This window comes from Anser cygnoides, chromosome Z, assembly GCF_040182565.1.
Source record: "Anser cygnoides isolate HZ-2024a breed goose chromosome Z, Taihu_goose_T2T_genome, whole genome shotgun sequence".
NCBI lineage: Eukaryota > Metazoa > Chordata > Aves > Anseriformes > Anatidae > Anser > Anser cygnoides.
This window is the reverse complement of record NC_089912.1, coordinates 76314424-76330621: the sequence shown is the minus strand read 5'-3', so window position 1 is coordinate 76330621 and position 16198 is coordinate 76314424. Positions and strand designations below refer to the sequence as shown.

General features: G+C 39.7%; 1 protein-coding gene across 1 annotated transcript; it reads right to left on the bottom strand.

The window, feature by feature from the left end:
* Positions 1-2689: 2689 nt before the first annotated feature.
* Positions 2690-16151, bottom strand: PPWD1 (peptidylprolyl isomerase domain and WD repeat containing 1). Its single transcript, XM_048079528.2, has 11 exons — positions 15998-16151; positions 14840-14942; positions 14043-14143; positions 12848-12968; positions 9801-10248; positions 9049-9239; positions 8387-8576; positions 6807-6988; positions 4268-4349; positions 3483-3665; positions 2690-3057 (listed from the first exon to the last, which is right to left on the bottom strand). Exons 1-11 carry the CDS (start codon positions 16149-16151, stop codon positions 2914-2916), a joined length of 1899 nt encoding a protein of 632 aa, XP_047935485.1. The 3' UTR covers positions 2690-2913.
* Between the last annotated feature and the right edge of the window lie 47 nt (positions 16152-16198).

Genomic DNA, 16198 nt, shown 5'->3' with positions numbered 1-16198 from the left:
ATTTAAAGAAAAAAAGGGCACATTTTGCACAGCACTTCATAAACTGCAGTTGAATAAATTGGTTACTTGCTCATTCAGTCCAAATGAATGTGGACCACCTTTGAAGAGGTAGATTATGTATTGTCATAGCAAAACATTCACAACACTCTAATTGTTGATAATAGAATCATTAAGTTTGGAAAAAACCTCCAAGATCATCTGGTCCAACCATCCCCCTACCACCAATGTCACCCACTAAACCATGTCCCTAAGCACCACCTCCAACCTTTCCTTGAACACCCCCAGGGACGGTGACTCCACCACCTCCCTGGGCAACCCATCCCAATGCCTGACTGCTCTTTCTGAGGAGAAATGTCTCCTCATTTCCAACCTGAACCTCCCCTGGTGCAACTCGAGGCCATTCCCTCTAGTCCTATCACTAGTTACCTGCAAGAAGAGGCTGACCCCCAGCTCCCCACACCTTCCTTTCAGGGAGTTGCAGAGAGCAGTAAGGTCTCCCCTGAGCCTCCTCTTCTCCATACTAAACAACCCCACTTCTGTCAGCTGCTCCCCATAGGACTTGTGTTCCAGGCCCTTCACCAGCTTCGTAGCCCTTCTCTAGACACGCTCCAGGGCCTCGATGTCCTTCCTGTAGCAAGGGGCCCAAAGCTGAACACAGTACTCGAGGTGCGGCCTCACCAGAGGAGAGTACAGGGGGCGATCACCTCCCTGGTCCTGCTGGCTACACTATTCCTGATACAAGCCAGGATGCCATTGGCCTTCTTGGCCACCTGGGCACACTGCCTGCTCGTGTTCAGGCGAGCATCAATCAGCACCCCCAGATCCTTTTCCTCTGCACAGCTTTTCAGCCAATCTGCCCCAAGCCTGTAGCGCTGCATGGGGTTGTTGTGGCCGAAGTGCAGGACCCAGCACTTGGCCATGTTGAACCTCATCCCATTGGCCTCTGCCCATTGACCCAACCTGTCCAGGTCCCTCTGCAGGGCCTTCCTACCCACCTGCAGATCGACACTACCCCCCAGCTTGGTGTCATCTGCAGACTTACTGAGGGTGCACTCAATTCCCTCACCCAAATCATCAATAAAGATATTAAAGAGGACAGGCCCCAACACCGACCCCTGGGGAACATCACTGGTGACCGGTCGCCAGCTGGACTTCACTCCGTTCACCACCACTCTCTGGGCCTGGCCGTCCAGCCAGTTTTTAACCCAGCAAAGAGTGTACCTGTCCAAGCCCTGGCCTGTCCAAGCCCTGGGCTGCCAGCTTCTCCAGGAGAAGACTGTGGGAGACCGTGTCAAAGACCTTGCTGAAGTCTGGGTAGACTACATCAACAGCCTTTCCCTCATCCACCAGGTGGGTCACCTGGTCATAGGAGGAGATGAGGTTGGTCAGGCAGGACTTGCCTTTCATGAACCCATGCTGGCTGGGCCTGATCCCCCAGTGGTCCCCCAGATGCTGTGTGACTGCATGCAAGATGACCTGTTCCATCGCCTTCCCTGGCACCGAGGTCAGGCTGACACGCCTGTAGTCCTCCAGGCCCTCCTTATGACCATTCTTGTAGATGGGCAGCACATAAGCAAGTCTCCCGTCATCTGGGATCTCTCCAGATGATCATGACCACTGACAGATGAGGGAAAGCAGCCCAGCAATCATATCCATCAACTCTCTCATCACCCTCGGGTGGATCCCCTCTGGCCCCATGGACTTGTCAGAGTCCAGGTGGAGCAGCAGGCCCCTAACTGTTTCCACCTTAACTGGGAGGGGTTTCTTCTGCTCCTTGTCACAGACTTACCGGTCAGGAGGCTGAGTATCCTGAGGATAAGTGGTCTGGCTAGTAAACGCAGATGTAAAAGAAGGCATTGAAGAACCTCAGCCTTTTCCTTGCCTCAGTATCGTGTTCCCCCCTGCATCCGGTAAAGGATGGAAATTCTCCTTGGCCCTCCTCTTGCTGTTAATATATTTATAAAAGCATTTTTCGTTGTCCTTAACCATAGTGGCCAGGTTGAGCTTGTGTTGGGCTTTGGCTTTCTGATTTTCTCTCTGCATATGCTGGCAACTTCCTTGTACTCTCCCTGTGTTGCCTGTCCCTTCTTCCACCAGACAAACCCTTTTTTTCTCCCAGACGCCCAGCAAAAGTTCCCTGTTCAGCCACATGGGTCTTCCTCCCCACCAGCCCATCTTACAGCGCACAATGACAGCCTGCTTCTGCGCATTTAAGACTGCCTTCCTGGACCCCTCTGCCCTTCAGGACTGACTCCCAAGGGACCCTCCCTACCAGTGCCCTGAACAGTTCAGTCAGCCCTCTGGAAGTCCAAGATAGCAGTTATACTGACCCCCCCTCCTGACTTCACCAAGAACTCCACCATTTCATGCTTCAGGAAGCTGTCTTCCACGCACTCCAGGAACCTTCTAGACTGCTTCCTCAGGGCTGTACTGTATTTCCAGCATATGTCCAGGAAGTTAAAGTCCCCCATGAGGACAAGTGCTGGCAATACAGACATAGCCTAAGGGTTCTGACCTCTTCCTCTGTCAAAGATGTCACTAGCATAAGAAGGTTTAGACATGGAAGATGCAAATAAATATCAGAAAGGTACAAACTATACCTTGATTATATTCTAAAAACACTATCATGAGCCATGGTATAGACTTGCATCTTCAATCTTGTATAGAAGAGACAAGAAAAACACTAGACTTTGTAAGAAACAAGCAAATGTTTTTACTTTAAAAGACAGAGTTACCAGAAATACACGCTTAGGGCACTTCAGGTACATGAAAAACAGTAGAACTGGTGTTTGCTTTGTCCTGCCACTTCTTACATCCAGGAATTATCAAAAAGGTTTTTATTCATTCTAGGTCCTTTCTGTGTCCCACAATGCTGAGGTTTTTCTTTTCAAGTTGGAACCCTCAACTCTTAGCTTACTTCACTGTGATATTAATGATGCTGATATCCTCATAGGGTTTGTCGGTTTTGGGATTGACTTTTACGTTTGAGATTCTTTGAACAACTTCCATTCCTTTAGTCACCCGTCCAAACACGCTGTGCTTGTTGTCAAGCCAAGGCTGAGGTACAGGAGGAGAAAGAAAAGACATATATGTGGGTTAGGTACCAACCAAAGAAGAAAAGTGACCTAGAATAAGTGAACATGGATATATTTTATATCTAAAGACTATTAAACTGAACACATACATTAATCTAAAATATTCTAGTAATAAACAATTGCAAAAATGTGTTTTACTAAGAATCGGGTAAGGCCCTTACTCCCCAAGTCAAAAGGTCTTGTGATCACAGCACCTTCCTATTTTTAGATGATCATTTCAGTGAAGCCTACACATTGTACATCTTTGTGTGCAGCATCCACTTGCAAAATAACAAGAAAAAGGTTATTTCAACAGTATTGTGTTGCTTTTTCTATCAGAGAAGTTACTGTGTTTTTACTATGCAGTTAGCATCTCAGGCCTTAACCCAAACTTTTAATATTACTTACAGTTGGCACTACTGTTATGAAAAACTGGGATCCATTAGTATTTGGTCCTGCATTAGCCATGCTGAGTGTGTATGGTCTGTCATGTCGTAAAGTTGAATGAAATTCATCTTCAAATTCTCCTCCCCAAATACTTTCACCTCCCATGCCTGTACCCGTTGGGTCACCAGTCTGAATCATGAAACCCTGCACAGAAGTTAAACGTTATTACATCATCCCACAGAACAAAAAAGCAAAAATGGCTTATGCTAAGCTTGCTTTTTTTCAAACTTGCATTACATCTTTCAACAAAATTGAGTGTTAAAATGCTGTGGATAAGGGCTAAAGGTGGTAATTAACTACTTGAGTTTAAAAAAAACAACAACAAACAAGATTACTCATTGTTCTTGTTAGTGAAGGGTAGAAACATAACTGTTACCCTCTGCAATGACTTAGGCTGTATTAATTCTAGCGCAATAGAAGTAAGAAGCCTTACAAGAAATGCCATTCTGGGATGAAACTAAATCATAATTCAAGCACGAGTGCCGAACTGATCTTTCTCTCAATTTTGAGATTTTTTCCACCTTGTCAGTTGCGGGACACCTATTAAAAAGCTTCATGAAGTGATGATAAAGGTCATTAGAACCTCAAGTGTTGTTGACACCTTTCAGCAAACTATGAAACCGTTCCAGAAAGCCTTGTGTGAAAGGTCAAATAAAAATGCTAGCAGAGAGGGCTGACCACAAAGTTACATTCTGTAAAACTTAAAAAAAAAAAAAAAAAAAAAAAAAAAAACTTTTACAAGTTACCTTGATAATACGGTGAAATATGTGTCCATTGTAATAGCCATTTCTGCTGTGCACACAGAAGTTTTCCACGGTTTTAGGGCACCTAAAATCACGTAACAGAAAATACAGGCTACAATACATATTTAACCGTATTGTGGCAAGGCCATAAAGATTTCAGGTGAGACTCAGATGCTGTTGTGCTGAGCACTGTTTCAGCATACTACAAAAGGGATCAAATAAGGATAAACCAGCCTCCCACTTTCTCAAACCCAGAGATGGAAACAAAACTTGAGAGGAGTATAAGGTTGCATGACTACACGGGAAGTCAGAAGCGTGGTCAGGATCCAAATCTTTCTCAAAGCCTAAGTCAAGACACTACTGACTGCATATTCCTTCTCCAGCTTTTTGTTTACATATTTTCGATACACAAAACCAATTAAGGAATATAAGCTCCATAAGCAGAAAGGTGTTACTACTTTTAACCCTATAATTCTCTTAATCCATGTATGTAAGGTGTCCAGTGCTGTGTACAAAAAGTAAAATCTGAAACCACACTGTTTTAGTATTACAGAGCAACTCTGCAGTCAACACCAAGCCAGTTTTCCTCCTTTGGCATTACTGACAAACACTGTTCTGAACTAGGGTGAAAAGGTATTCAATACTGATGTAATAAAACCAAACCAAAACCTTTCACCTTGTGATTTTTTTGTTGTTGTGTGTTCCCCCCATTCTCCCAAGAGTAGATGCTACCAGAGCTGCAGTTCTTTCTGCTAGTTCTTTCACTGGTTTTAGGAAATGGATTAGTAGCCACAGTAGATCTGCATATGCAGATTTACAGTAACCCACATTTTCCCAGTAAACCAGACAACAGCCAGGTTAAGTCCATGGTTGTGGAGTTACTTTAGCTGTGACAAGGAACATTAGTTGGGCTTAAGTCATACTCTAAAGCATCTTGTTAAACAGCACCAATAACGTAACTAATGGAACAGACAGGCTTCACTCCCAGCTCCTGCTAAGCAGTACAGAAGTAGTCATTCATATTAGTCTAGGAGCACATGGGCAGAGATTTAAAGGGCGTACAAAGCCACATCCTCAATTCTGTACTTTAATTTTTGAATCACTTTTATCTTGAAGAGATTTTAATTTCAAAGCTCCGACAACAGGAAATACCAGAAAAGAAAGGACAAACATAACCATAACCAAGACTGATATTACTCTTGTATTCAATCTAAAAAAAACATTGCAATGAACTTAACAATACTGTGCATGCAAATACACTGACATACTGTCATAAGAATTAGAAAAAAAGTCATAAATAACGTAGCTTGGCCTGTCACTCACTAGTATATGCTGTACCCTTTCTGCAACCTATATGCTACAAGTAAGAATTACAGGAACTAGGTTTTGATGGAAGGAGAAATCAGTTAATACAGCAATGGAAGGCTAACAGCCCTACAGGTTAGAATAAAGGTTGTGTTGCCTTAACTGTGGTTATGACAAAACGTGCAGTTGTTTCTGGAGAAACATGGACTACACCTAGATAGGCTAGGTTTAAATTTATAGCAAAGTTGGCATCATATATAAATCTACTGTTGCATAAAAAAAATCTTTGCATGTATTAGTATCATGGAGTAATGCTGACACAAAAACTTCAATAATCACACACAAAACACTTAATAAATTATATGCCCAGTTTGGGATATACACTGCACTAACGCTATATGCTAGTAATAATTTTAAGTTGATCTTGAAGGATCTACAATACTCTAAGATGTAATACAATTGCCACGTTTGGAAGTTGCAAACAGTACTATTTACCCTTTTTAAAAACTGCAGTGATGTTTCCCCTTTTCCAGTCACTGGGGACTTCACCTGACTGCCAGGACTTTTCAAATGTGCTGGAGAGAGGCTTGGCAATTCCACCAGCCAGTTCCCTCAGGACCCTGGCATGCATTGCATTGGGCCCTATAGTACCTGTTCAGTTTCACCAGGTGGTCTTGAACCCACTCTTTGCTTACAGTGGGAGGCACTTTGCTCCCCCAGCCCCTGCCCTGAGGGTCAGGGAAATGCGATGTGGGAAGCCTGAACGGCACTGAAAGCTGATGCAAAGAACTTGCTGGGTATCTCAGCCATCTCCATGCCTGTTGTCACCAGCCTCTGCCTTCTCCCTGTCTGTTGTTACCAGAAATCGAACAGCACTGCATTACAAAAATATGTAGCTTGCACAGCCACAGCAAACCATCATGACCTAGCCACATCTGAGATTTAGAGAACAAACAAAAGTTCAGGAAGAAACTTCCTTAACCAATAAATAAAAGAGCAAAAAACATTAAAAAAAAATCCCACTGATGCTTTGACCTATTTTTGCCACACGTTATTAGTGTTTGTCAAGAGCCACACTGTGGTAGCTTGAGGTATTACAAAACTGTCAAGGAATGAGAACAATAAAAAATGAGGAAAAGAATCATTCCTAGCTTGGAAGTTAAATCTTGGGTACTGCCACCAAAAAAACACAGAAGGAAGGCAAAATGGAGCAACAGGAAAACTGCCAAATACATACTCGACAGGAAAAAGCTTGATATGAATATCTCCCATGCTTGTGTGGATAATGGCACTGTCAGAAACTCTTTTGGGACCTTCTGCTTGGGTAGCTGCCATGACTTCTTCTTTAGAAGGTTTCTCATTAAAGACGTCTCTGTCTGAATCTGCACTCTTTGTATCTTCTGGTTCACGTTTAGTAAACTGAAAAACAAAAGAACTGAAGGTAAGAGTTTGTATTTCTCTTTTGTTTTTCCTTATCTTACAAAGCACTCTGCACCCGAGACATCAATGTGAAGATTTAACTTCCTAGACAGCCAACTAGATTTGAGATGTTTTCATTTCAGAATTCAGAGACTACATTTCACCATCATTCATTATCAGCATTTCCAGTCACAAATTCCAGTACGGATACATGTAAGTCCAAATAACTTTTTATAATTTGTTATCTTCTAAACTTCCCCTTTCCCAAATAAAGCCCACAGTAGTAGCTCAGCACCATTTCTTTAGAAAGTAATGGAGAATCATTGTGTTCTACTACATTCAGACAAAACTTTTGGTTTCATCATAAAATTGCTGGTTTCATTACAAAGTCAAACTAAATTCTCTTATCCCAATACTGTATTAATGCAAAACTATAAGAAAAACTGCAAATTCAACTTAAACTAAGAGAAACCTCAGAACTGAAAGTTTTATAGCACCTCTTAAAGAAGCAAGACATACAATAAATATCAGAGTACACAAGTATCCACAGAAGTATGTACAATTACGTACCAAATGACAATCACTAATTTTCTGCATGCATTCACTCGCCATGTACTCATGCTTTCTGCAGAAAGAGTGATGTTTCCATATGGGTTCTAAGTTTTCTTCCTTTCTTGTTAAACTGTTCAGAGTGGTATATTCCATTATATACTTTATACTAACCACATGAATGTTTAGAAAATATACTATTTTGCTCCAACTGAAAACATGATTCAAACATGATTCAAATTCAAGCACAACTAACAACAGACAGACTGACCTCTAACCTTTGCTCTGATCACATCCCAGACCAAGTACTACATACTTACTCCAGATCTGCTTGTCTTTTTCACTGCATCTGAACTAAAATCTAAATTCTGAATCTGTCTTTTTCACTTACCCATAAAGCACTTACTGCTACTGCGTCCTGATGCTACCCAGAATTTAATTATTGTTATATAATTTATACATAGCTAATCATTGTTCCTTTATCACTACAATACCTCGTTAGTTTTTTATAAATGTTCTTACGTAAGTTTCTTAAACTAGACCAGAAGTCTGCACCCTTTCTCAGAGAACTGTAACTGAGACAGCTAAAAGGATTCAAGTTTCTTTAACTACTTGAGCAACAGTGAAAACAAAATTAGAGGCAACGAAGCTATTTCCAGACAATTTTTGGCTAGCTTAAACTAAAAATTCTAGAATGTACTTGCAATTTAAAAGGACACCTCTAGAAAAGTTGTGTTTGCAAGTATTAAAGACAACCAGCATGGAAAATGCACAAGTAGAAAATCAAAAAATAATATAGAGAAAACATCAATAGAAGAATAGAGTTACTTAAATGAACACCACACACACCATGTAAAACCTGTTTTTCTTAAATGCTGTGCAGATTACTGTTGGATCTGCCTGGATATTCTGCAGAACAGGATTTTCAGATGCCTTCATCTCTATAGTGATTGCAGCACGATGTTTCTTTGCTACTCCTTGGAACAAAGCTAGTTGCATCACCCTGATGTTCTCTTGTTTTCCCAAGATACGAATACACCTGAAGTACGAGAAGAAGAAAAGTGTAACAACTGTTAGCTGCTCACAGTCAGACAGTATCTCTTTTCTGACTGCAAGAAATGTAAAGCAACCAAAAGCCCCTCTAAACAATTTTTACTAATTGTAATTATAATGCTTCTCTATTCAAACTTGCTACGTAATTTTCTAGTCAGACTCCCTACCCTATAAAAAAGCAAACTGCATGATCCACATTTACTTTGTTATATCCAGTCAGCCACAGATTAATTCATCTCTCATCTTTAATATGAATATGCTTGCTGTATTTTCTCATTTTACCAAGCTCTGAACTGAAATGACCCAGTAATAATCATGGGAATATTTTTAATCAACAGTCTAACTTAAGGATCCCAAATAACAACAAAAAGCTTAGTAACATCCAGTTATATTGTTTTAAATATGAGTGATTAAGTATGGACTCTGAAACAAATTTATCTATCTCCACTAAAACTTACCTGTTAGTCTCCACATTTATGACCTTAATGCCCAACATTGTTCCATAGAGAACGAAGTGTCCAGTTTCATCAAATATTATATTAATTAATCTTACTGCATCCACTTTCTCCAGCTCCCGCTCAACTGCCATGCGTCGGCCAAACTCCATGTCTGGTAGTTGCTGCCTCATCTGCTGAAGTTCAGTAAACATCTAAAGAAAAAAAAAAAATCACATTAACATACTTCAAAATTCTGACACAGTTAAACACTAATTCACATGCATAGAAAGCAAAGACCAAGCAAGACTACACAGCTCAAACTACCTGAAGAGTTAAAATAAAAACAAGTAATACTATTTTAATGACCTTATAGCCATGCTGTTGTATTAGGCTCAAGCAAAGAAAAAGAAGTATGTAGCTGTCTAGCAGAGCTTTGAGAAGATTATAAATTTGTTTCATTATTACAATTATTACTTGAAATGGTAATTACTAATTACTCTTTCTAATTACTTTCTAATAAAAAGAAATCTAGCAACATGAAAACATAAATGAAAATTAACAACTCAGTATCACTCAATAGCTAACAAATCAATGAGAATTTCAGGGCAAAGCAATGTAAGAAGCAAGGAAGAGAACAGGGAAAACCTCTTCTGCAAGAAAAACGTAACAATTGAGTTCAGCTTTAAATGAAGATGATAATGTAGGTAAAAGTGCTGGTTAGTGAAGTCAAACAGAGAAAAAGTCTCAAAGAAGAGAAGCAAGACCCAACTCACACTCAGAGATTCATCAAAGACTCTCATGAGCTTCCCCGTCAAAAATCGGAAAATTCTAACTTTTCTGTCAGACCCAAGAGTGGCCATTTTCTTGCCATCTGGTGAAAAACTTATACTGGATGGGTACGCCTTGCATTTAGCAAATTCATATAGATCAGTATCTGTTTTATACTCCCAGTTCACATTCTTGGGAAATTTATATTCATGAGGAGTACCAGTCCAGTACTCAATCATTCCAGATTTGTCAGCAGACACTACTACTTTGAAGACAGGGTTCAACCGTATCTGAGTAAGAGAGGATGTATGGAGTTTATCAAAAACATGAAGTGGCTGGTTATTTCCTCGTCCATCATATATGAATATTTTTCCTGTGCTCTTCTCAGATGTTGCAACAGAAGATATGGCATCTCCAGGGCAATATACCCATTCACATTGGCCAGGAGAGTAGCTGCAACAAAGAATGGAAGGAAAACAAACAACAACAACAACAAAGAAATAAGAACAGATGGTTTTACTCATATAAGAATCAAATTAAGCTATAAATTTGAAATCAAATATCTGGAGCAAATTTTGAACTTTATTTACTCATCTTGCTAATACGTATCTTGCTAAAATTTAACAGTGTTATCACCAAGCTTTTCCAAGCAACATGAATCAGTGGATGGTTCAGCCCATTTGTGTTGCTTCCGCATTGTTTCATAAAGAGGCTGTGACAGAAACCAGCACAGGTTAGGTAGGTGGGTATAAAAGAAGAAAAAGGATAGAAATCCAAATAAACAGCACTGAGTAGTATTAAAGATTGCTACTCAATTTTTATGAGTCAATAGCATTGCTCTCCCGGCTCTAAGTGATTAATGCTTCGCTGCAAATGAAGACAATGTACCTACTGAAGAGTATAACTGAAAAAAAAAATGTAATTTAATTATCCAGATATAAACAAAACTAAGACAATCACAGTACATTCAGTAGCTGTTCTGAATGTATTTAAGAAGGAACACACTGGCTACTAGCAAATGTAATCTATAAATAAAACAAACCAGAAATATGGTCAATAATCTAAGGGTTTTTTTTGTTTCATTATGAAAACTGTTTTTTTAAAATGTCCGTAAGCAAAGATTCCAAGAACTGGAACTCCAGAACTAAATGATAGGCACAATGAAGGAATGATATGAGTCTCCATACGAAACTCATATGTAGAATCCTATCAGACTAACAGATATCAAAGGCCTGATGAATGACAGATACTTATCACTTGGATTTTCACTGCAAAGGACAGAATCAAAAAAACCAAAAAAAGCGGTGGTGGTGGGTAATAAATACAATGTCTCATTGTTCTGTGCAATGTTACACACACTTCCTGCAGAAACACCTATCCTTCTCCAGACCATTTATGGAAGCATAAAGCATGGGAATCTGCAGACAGCTACACTGTACAAATTAGTTAAAAATGAAAGGATCTCAAGAATTTCAGACAAAGCTAATCAACCATGAAACATACTGGCATGTACCTATCACAGCAGACAACACAAGGTAATACAAGGTGAAAAGACCACACAGCATTTATGAATTCTACATTAACCACTGCAAGCCTGAGCAAACAGCCATTAAAATTTTCTCAGTCAGGTAAACAGAAACCAGATACTCAATAAGCATTAGTGCAGAAAATAAAACAATGAATGTTAAATTTAAAAAGCTATTCTCAGTAATGCTTGTGTTACAGTTGTATACTTTTCTTCATTAAAAAGTTCACCCTAAGTCAAATCCAATTATCTCTGAAAAGGTATACAAGGGAGGGGAGTTTATACAAGCTTATACAAGGGATTACTGCTGTTGAGAAAAACTATTTAGAGATATGTCAGAGATATAGTATAGACAAACTTTAAAGTATAATTCAGGATATCCTTGATGCAAAATGGATTTAAAATCTACCTTAATTCCCCTTGAATCCTCAAACAAAAAAAAAAATCACTATTATAACAAATATATATTTAATATTAAATTAATTTTATTTCATGGTATAGTTTTACCAGGTTTTTTTAGTGACATACAGAGCTGCTAAGTACAAAACACCAGCAGAAACAAATGACTACGCCTGACTTGAATTTTTCCACAGCAGACAGACAAGACTGAATCAATTCCTATAAGCCAATTAGGTTATTTGGATGATGTTATTCATAATATAACCAGAAAACAGCTAACATACGTGTTTACATGGACATTCTGAAAAATACCCAAATATCATATAGTTACAATAGCCTTCAAAGCAGTGGAAATCTTAGCACTAATTTCAATTAAAAGAACTATGCCAATACTGAACATTTTTGAGTTTATACCTCGACTCAATGTCACAATTAATCAGCAAATAGCAGACTACATGGAATAAATGTTTTCAAATTTCAAAAGGCTTTTGGAAACATCAGTATTTCTATCATTCTTATTACAGCATCCACTGATCCTCCCACTTTCCAAATGCATTCCTGCAATGATGTGTGCCTGGCTTTCCTATGCTACTGATATAATTGCAGTAACATACAATCCTGTTTCCCCCAAATTCTTTATCTACATACTTTGTAACTACAGCAATTCTACAATAGCAAGACTAAGGAAAACTATATTCTTTTTAACAGAAGAAGAAATTGCTATCCCTAACACAGCACATGATGACAAATAATACATACAGGCCAGATTTCTTCTCTAGCTGAACTGTTAGTTAGCTGTAATTTTTAAATTCAGTGCCAAACAACAAGAAGAAAATAAAGATGTCTAGCTAAATACTTCAGGAAACACCACATCTTTCTGCTTAACATTAGATGCTGAGGACAGGTGTAGTCCTACTACACTCATCTGAAGGGTACATACAGTCATACATTTTTCTACACTCAGGCAAGCAGTCTTCACTGGATACATCATTTTCAATAACTCAACTTCCTCAGCTACATTTGATTGGCAAAAAAAAATAATCAAGTAGAACGAATTATTTACTTAGCTCTTATGTAAAATGATTCCCATTTGTAATCCTAAACATTTTCAAGAACCAAGCAACTTACCCAAGTTTCAGCATGTTGATCATATCAAAGTTGACTACATCGAACACCTTCATGGCTTTGTCATCTCCAACTGAACAAAATAACGCCCCCTCTGAACTAACAGCAATACTCTCAATAACACCTGTTTAAACAACGTAACATACTATTAAGACACAGGAAAGGGACATTCTTCATTTCAGTTCTCCACAGAAAAACAAAAACCATACAGACATCTAAAACTGCTTCAGCTGTTTCTCCATCTTTTTTGAACTAAAAAGTTGTGTTAAGGGTTTTTGTTTTTCTTTTTCTTTATTTCTTTACTACCACACATTTTGTATGCTATCACTGTTTACAATCAGGTAATGATGATGAACTAGTTACCATCTACCTAAGGGGGAGATTATGATTACAATTATTTTAATATAAAATATTCATTAAAAAAAAAGAGAACAAGATTATTACATGAGAAATAAATGAGCTCTTAGACTTGCATCACTCAAGACACAAAACGCAGCAGAATGCTAACTCTTACAATCTTGCCATTAACATGCATAATAATCGAAATTACTCTGCAACTGAGACTTCAACAAGTTTTTCACAGTACTTATTTACACTTGGTAGGCTTCATTCTCATGTTTTGTTTCTGTACATAATGAGAAGCTGATAGCTAAAATCAAGAATTTGCCATAACATTTTTTTAAATTCTAAACAGAAACAGTACTTTTACTATTTCCTATTATTTTTCTTATTGTGACAGTGTGCTTATCAGACTGTTTTTTCCATCAGGCAGATCATCATGTGTAATAGCAATGAGTACCTTAATGCTTAGCATAGTACAGATGGTAGGTGATGACAGTACCATAGCTTAAAGTAATATCTTTTTAAAGATCTCTGGATTTTATGTACCCTGCTCGTCTTTTTTAAATAGACACTTTCTCTCTGTCCTAGACGTTCTCCCTACAAGCAGAGCACAAGGCATTGCAAAGGATGTAGGGGATCTCTGCAGGAGTCATCTCACCTGTTTTATTCACACCCTATTCCTCCTGCAGTTTGGGAGGTGAATGTACGGGAGAAGGGAATGAAGGAAGAGAGGTAGTTATCATTTAATCCCTGACTGCAGTAAGCGGGTCCCAGAACCCCTCTCCTTTTTGTTTGCACTCCCTCTTCAAACTTGGGCAGCAGGGGTAAGTTCTATAAAAAAAAAGCAAATTCTTACCTAAGTGGCTACGAAAGTGTTTAACAAACTCAATCCCTTCTTCTATTTTTTTCCAGAATTTTACATGTCCATCATGACTGGCTGTTATGATAAAATCTGTCCTACAATTACAAAAGAAGAAAAACAGAAATACAGAATTACAGAAATACACATACTTCACTCCACTTTTGGACAATAATTTGCATTATGACACTAGAACTAAGATAGTATAGAAAATGAACTTTAAACAAATCACTGTAACAGTCTGTCTCAATGGGTACTATTAATCCTGAAAGAGAAATAATTATTTTAATGTGCTCTGCATTCATCTATGAAAGGTCAACAGCCTGAATTTAAGAAATATGTAATACTATCGTTTTTTACTATGTAAGTTTGACTTCTCATTTAGGTCTGGTTTTACAGCAGATACTATTCGCTACTATTAAAAATATATGTATATCCACATACACTTGAAAATAGATACACACATACAAAAGAAAAGAAAACGATCTCCTCAACCTGTGCAATTCTGCTGAATCATATTTCACTCAGTTGCATTCAGTACTTCCTACTGCTGCATATACTGCACTTTGCAATATGGATTTTAAGAACCCCTTTTCATCTATTTAAACAATTTTTATCTTGCTTATAAGTCCTTTCCTTTACACTCAGTTTTCAAAGTTTTCAAAAAAACTTGAAATGCCACATCTGCACATAACTTTCCTTTATTAAATTTCTGCACTGAAAACTTCCCAGTATATACAAGAACACATCTCTGATGACAACATACAGTGGGGAAAAAAACCAAACAGACTTACTTGGTACATGCCACGTGTGTAATGACATCTCTGTGCATGTAACTGCGTTCATACATTGAAGCACATGGTAGATTTTCAAGATAAACATGTTCAAATTCAAGGACTAAAAAAAATAAAAGGAAAATCAGGAAATGTATTTTATGAATGTTTTTAAGAAAAACTTTTGTTAAGCTTCTGTTCACCATCATTACCTTTGAATACCTTACTCCCAATTTTAATAAAGAGAACATTAGGACTTTGTGCAAACATAAATGGGATTTCCACTCTGGCTTTGTGCTCAGAATTCTTGATTCTTGGTAGACTAAAGCCAAAGTCTTCTTTTACCCATACAGGTGCCCCCCCTTTTAAAGTAACTATTACCTTGGCTGTCTGAATATTTAGAAAGAATTTCAAGACTTTTTAAGGGCCTGCCAGGAAACAGAAGATCAACCACAGCTCATTTTTTTCCAAAAGGACAATGGCCTTGCTCTACAGGAAGGGCTTCTGTAAGTACATCAGTGATAAATGGCAGGCTAGCAAAAATGTGGGCCCTCGTGAAGGCAATGGGAGGCCTGGTTAGCTGGGACATGGAGAAGGCTGAGGTACTCAATGACTTTTTTACCTCAGTCTTCACTGGCAAGTGTTCTAGGTACAGCACCCAAGTTGCAGCAGGCAAAAGCGGGGACTGGGGGAATGATGAACCATAGAATCATGGAATCATTAAGGTTGGAAGAGACCTTCAAGATCGTCTGGTCCAACCACCACCCTACCACCAATGTCACCCACTAAACCATGTCCCTAAGCACTACCTCCAACCTTTCCTTAAACACCCCCAGGGACGGTGACTCCACCACCTCCCTGGGCAACCCGTCCCAACACCCGACTGCTCTTTCTGAGAAGAAATGTCTCCTCATTTCCAACCTGAACCTCCCCTGGCACAACCTGAGGCCATTCCCTCTAGTCCTATCACTAGTTCCCCGTGAGAAGAGGCCGACCCCCAGCTCCCCACGCCTTCCTCTCAGGGAGTTGCAGAGAGCAATGAGGTCTCCCTGAGCCTCCTCTCAGCACCACCTGCAGCAGGACAGGCGGTGCGGCCCCGTCACGGGCCGCCCACAGAGGCTGCAGCCCCATCCCTGGAGCTGTTCCCGGTCCCCCCACCCCGCACCCCCCTGCCCTCACCTCTCCTCTTCTTCGCCTGCGCCGCCTCCCCCGGCAGCGGCCCGACCCAGCGCTCCCCATCTTCCTCCCCCTCCTCCTCCTCCTCGTCCTCCTCCCCGCCCTCCGCCGCCGCCTCGCTGGGCTTCCTCTTGCGCTCCGGCTCCGCGGCCGCCATGCCGGGCTGCGTCACCGCGCCGCGCCGCGCCGCCTCCCTTCCCCCCG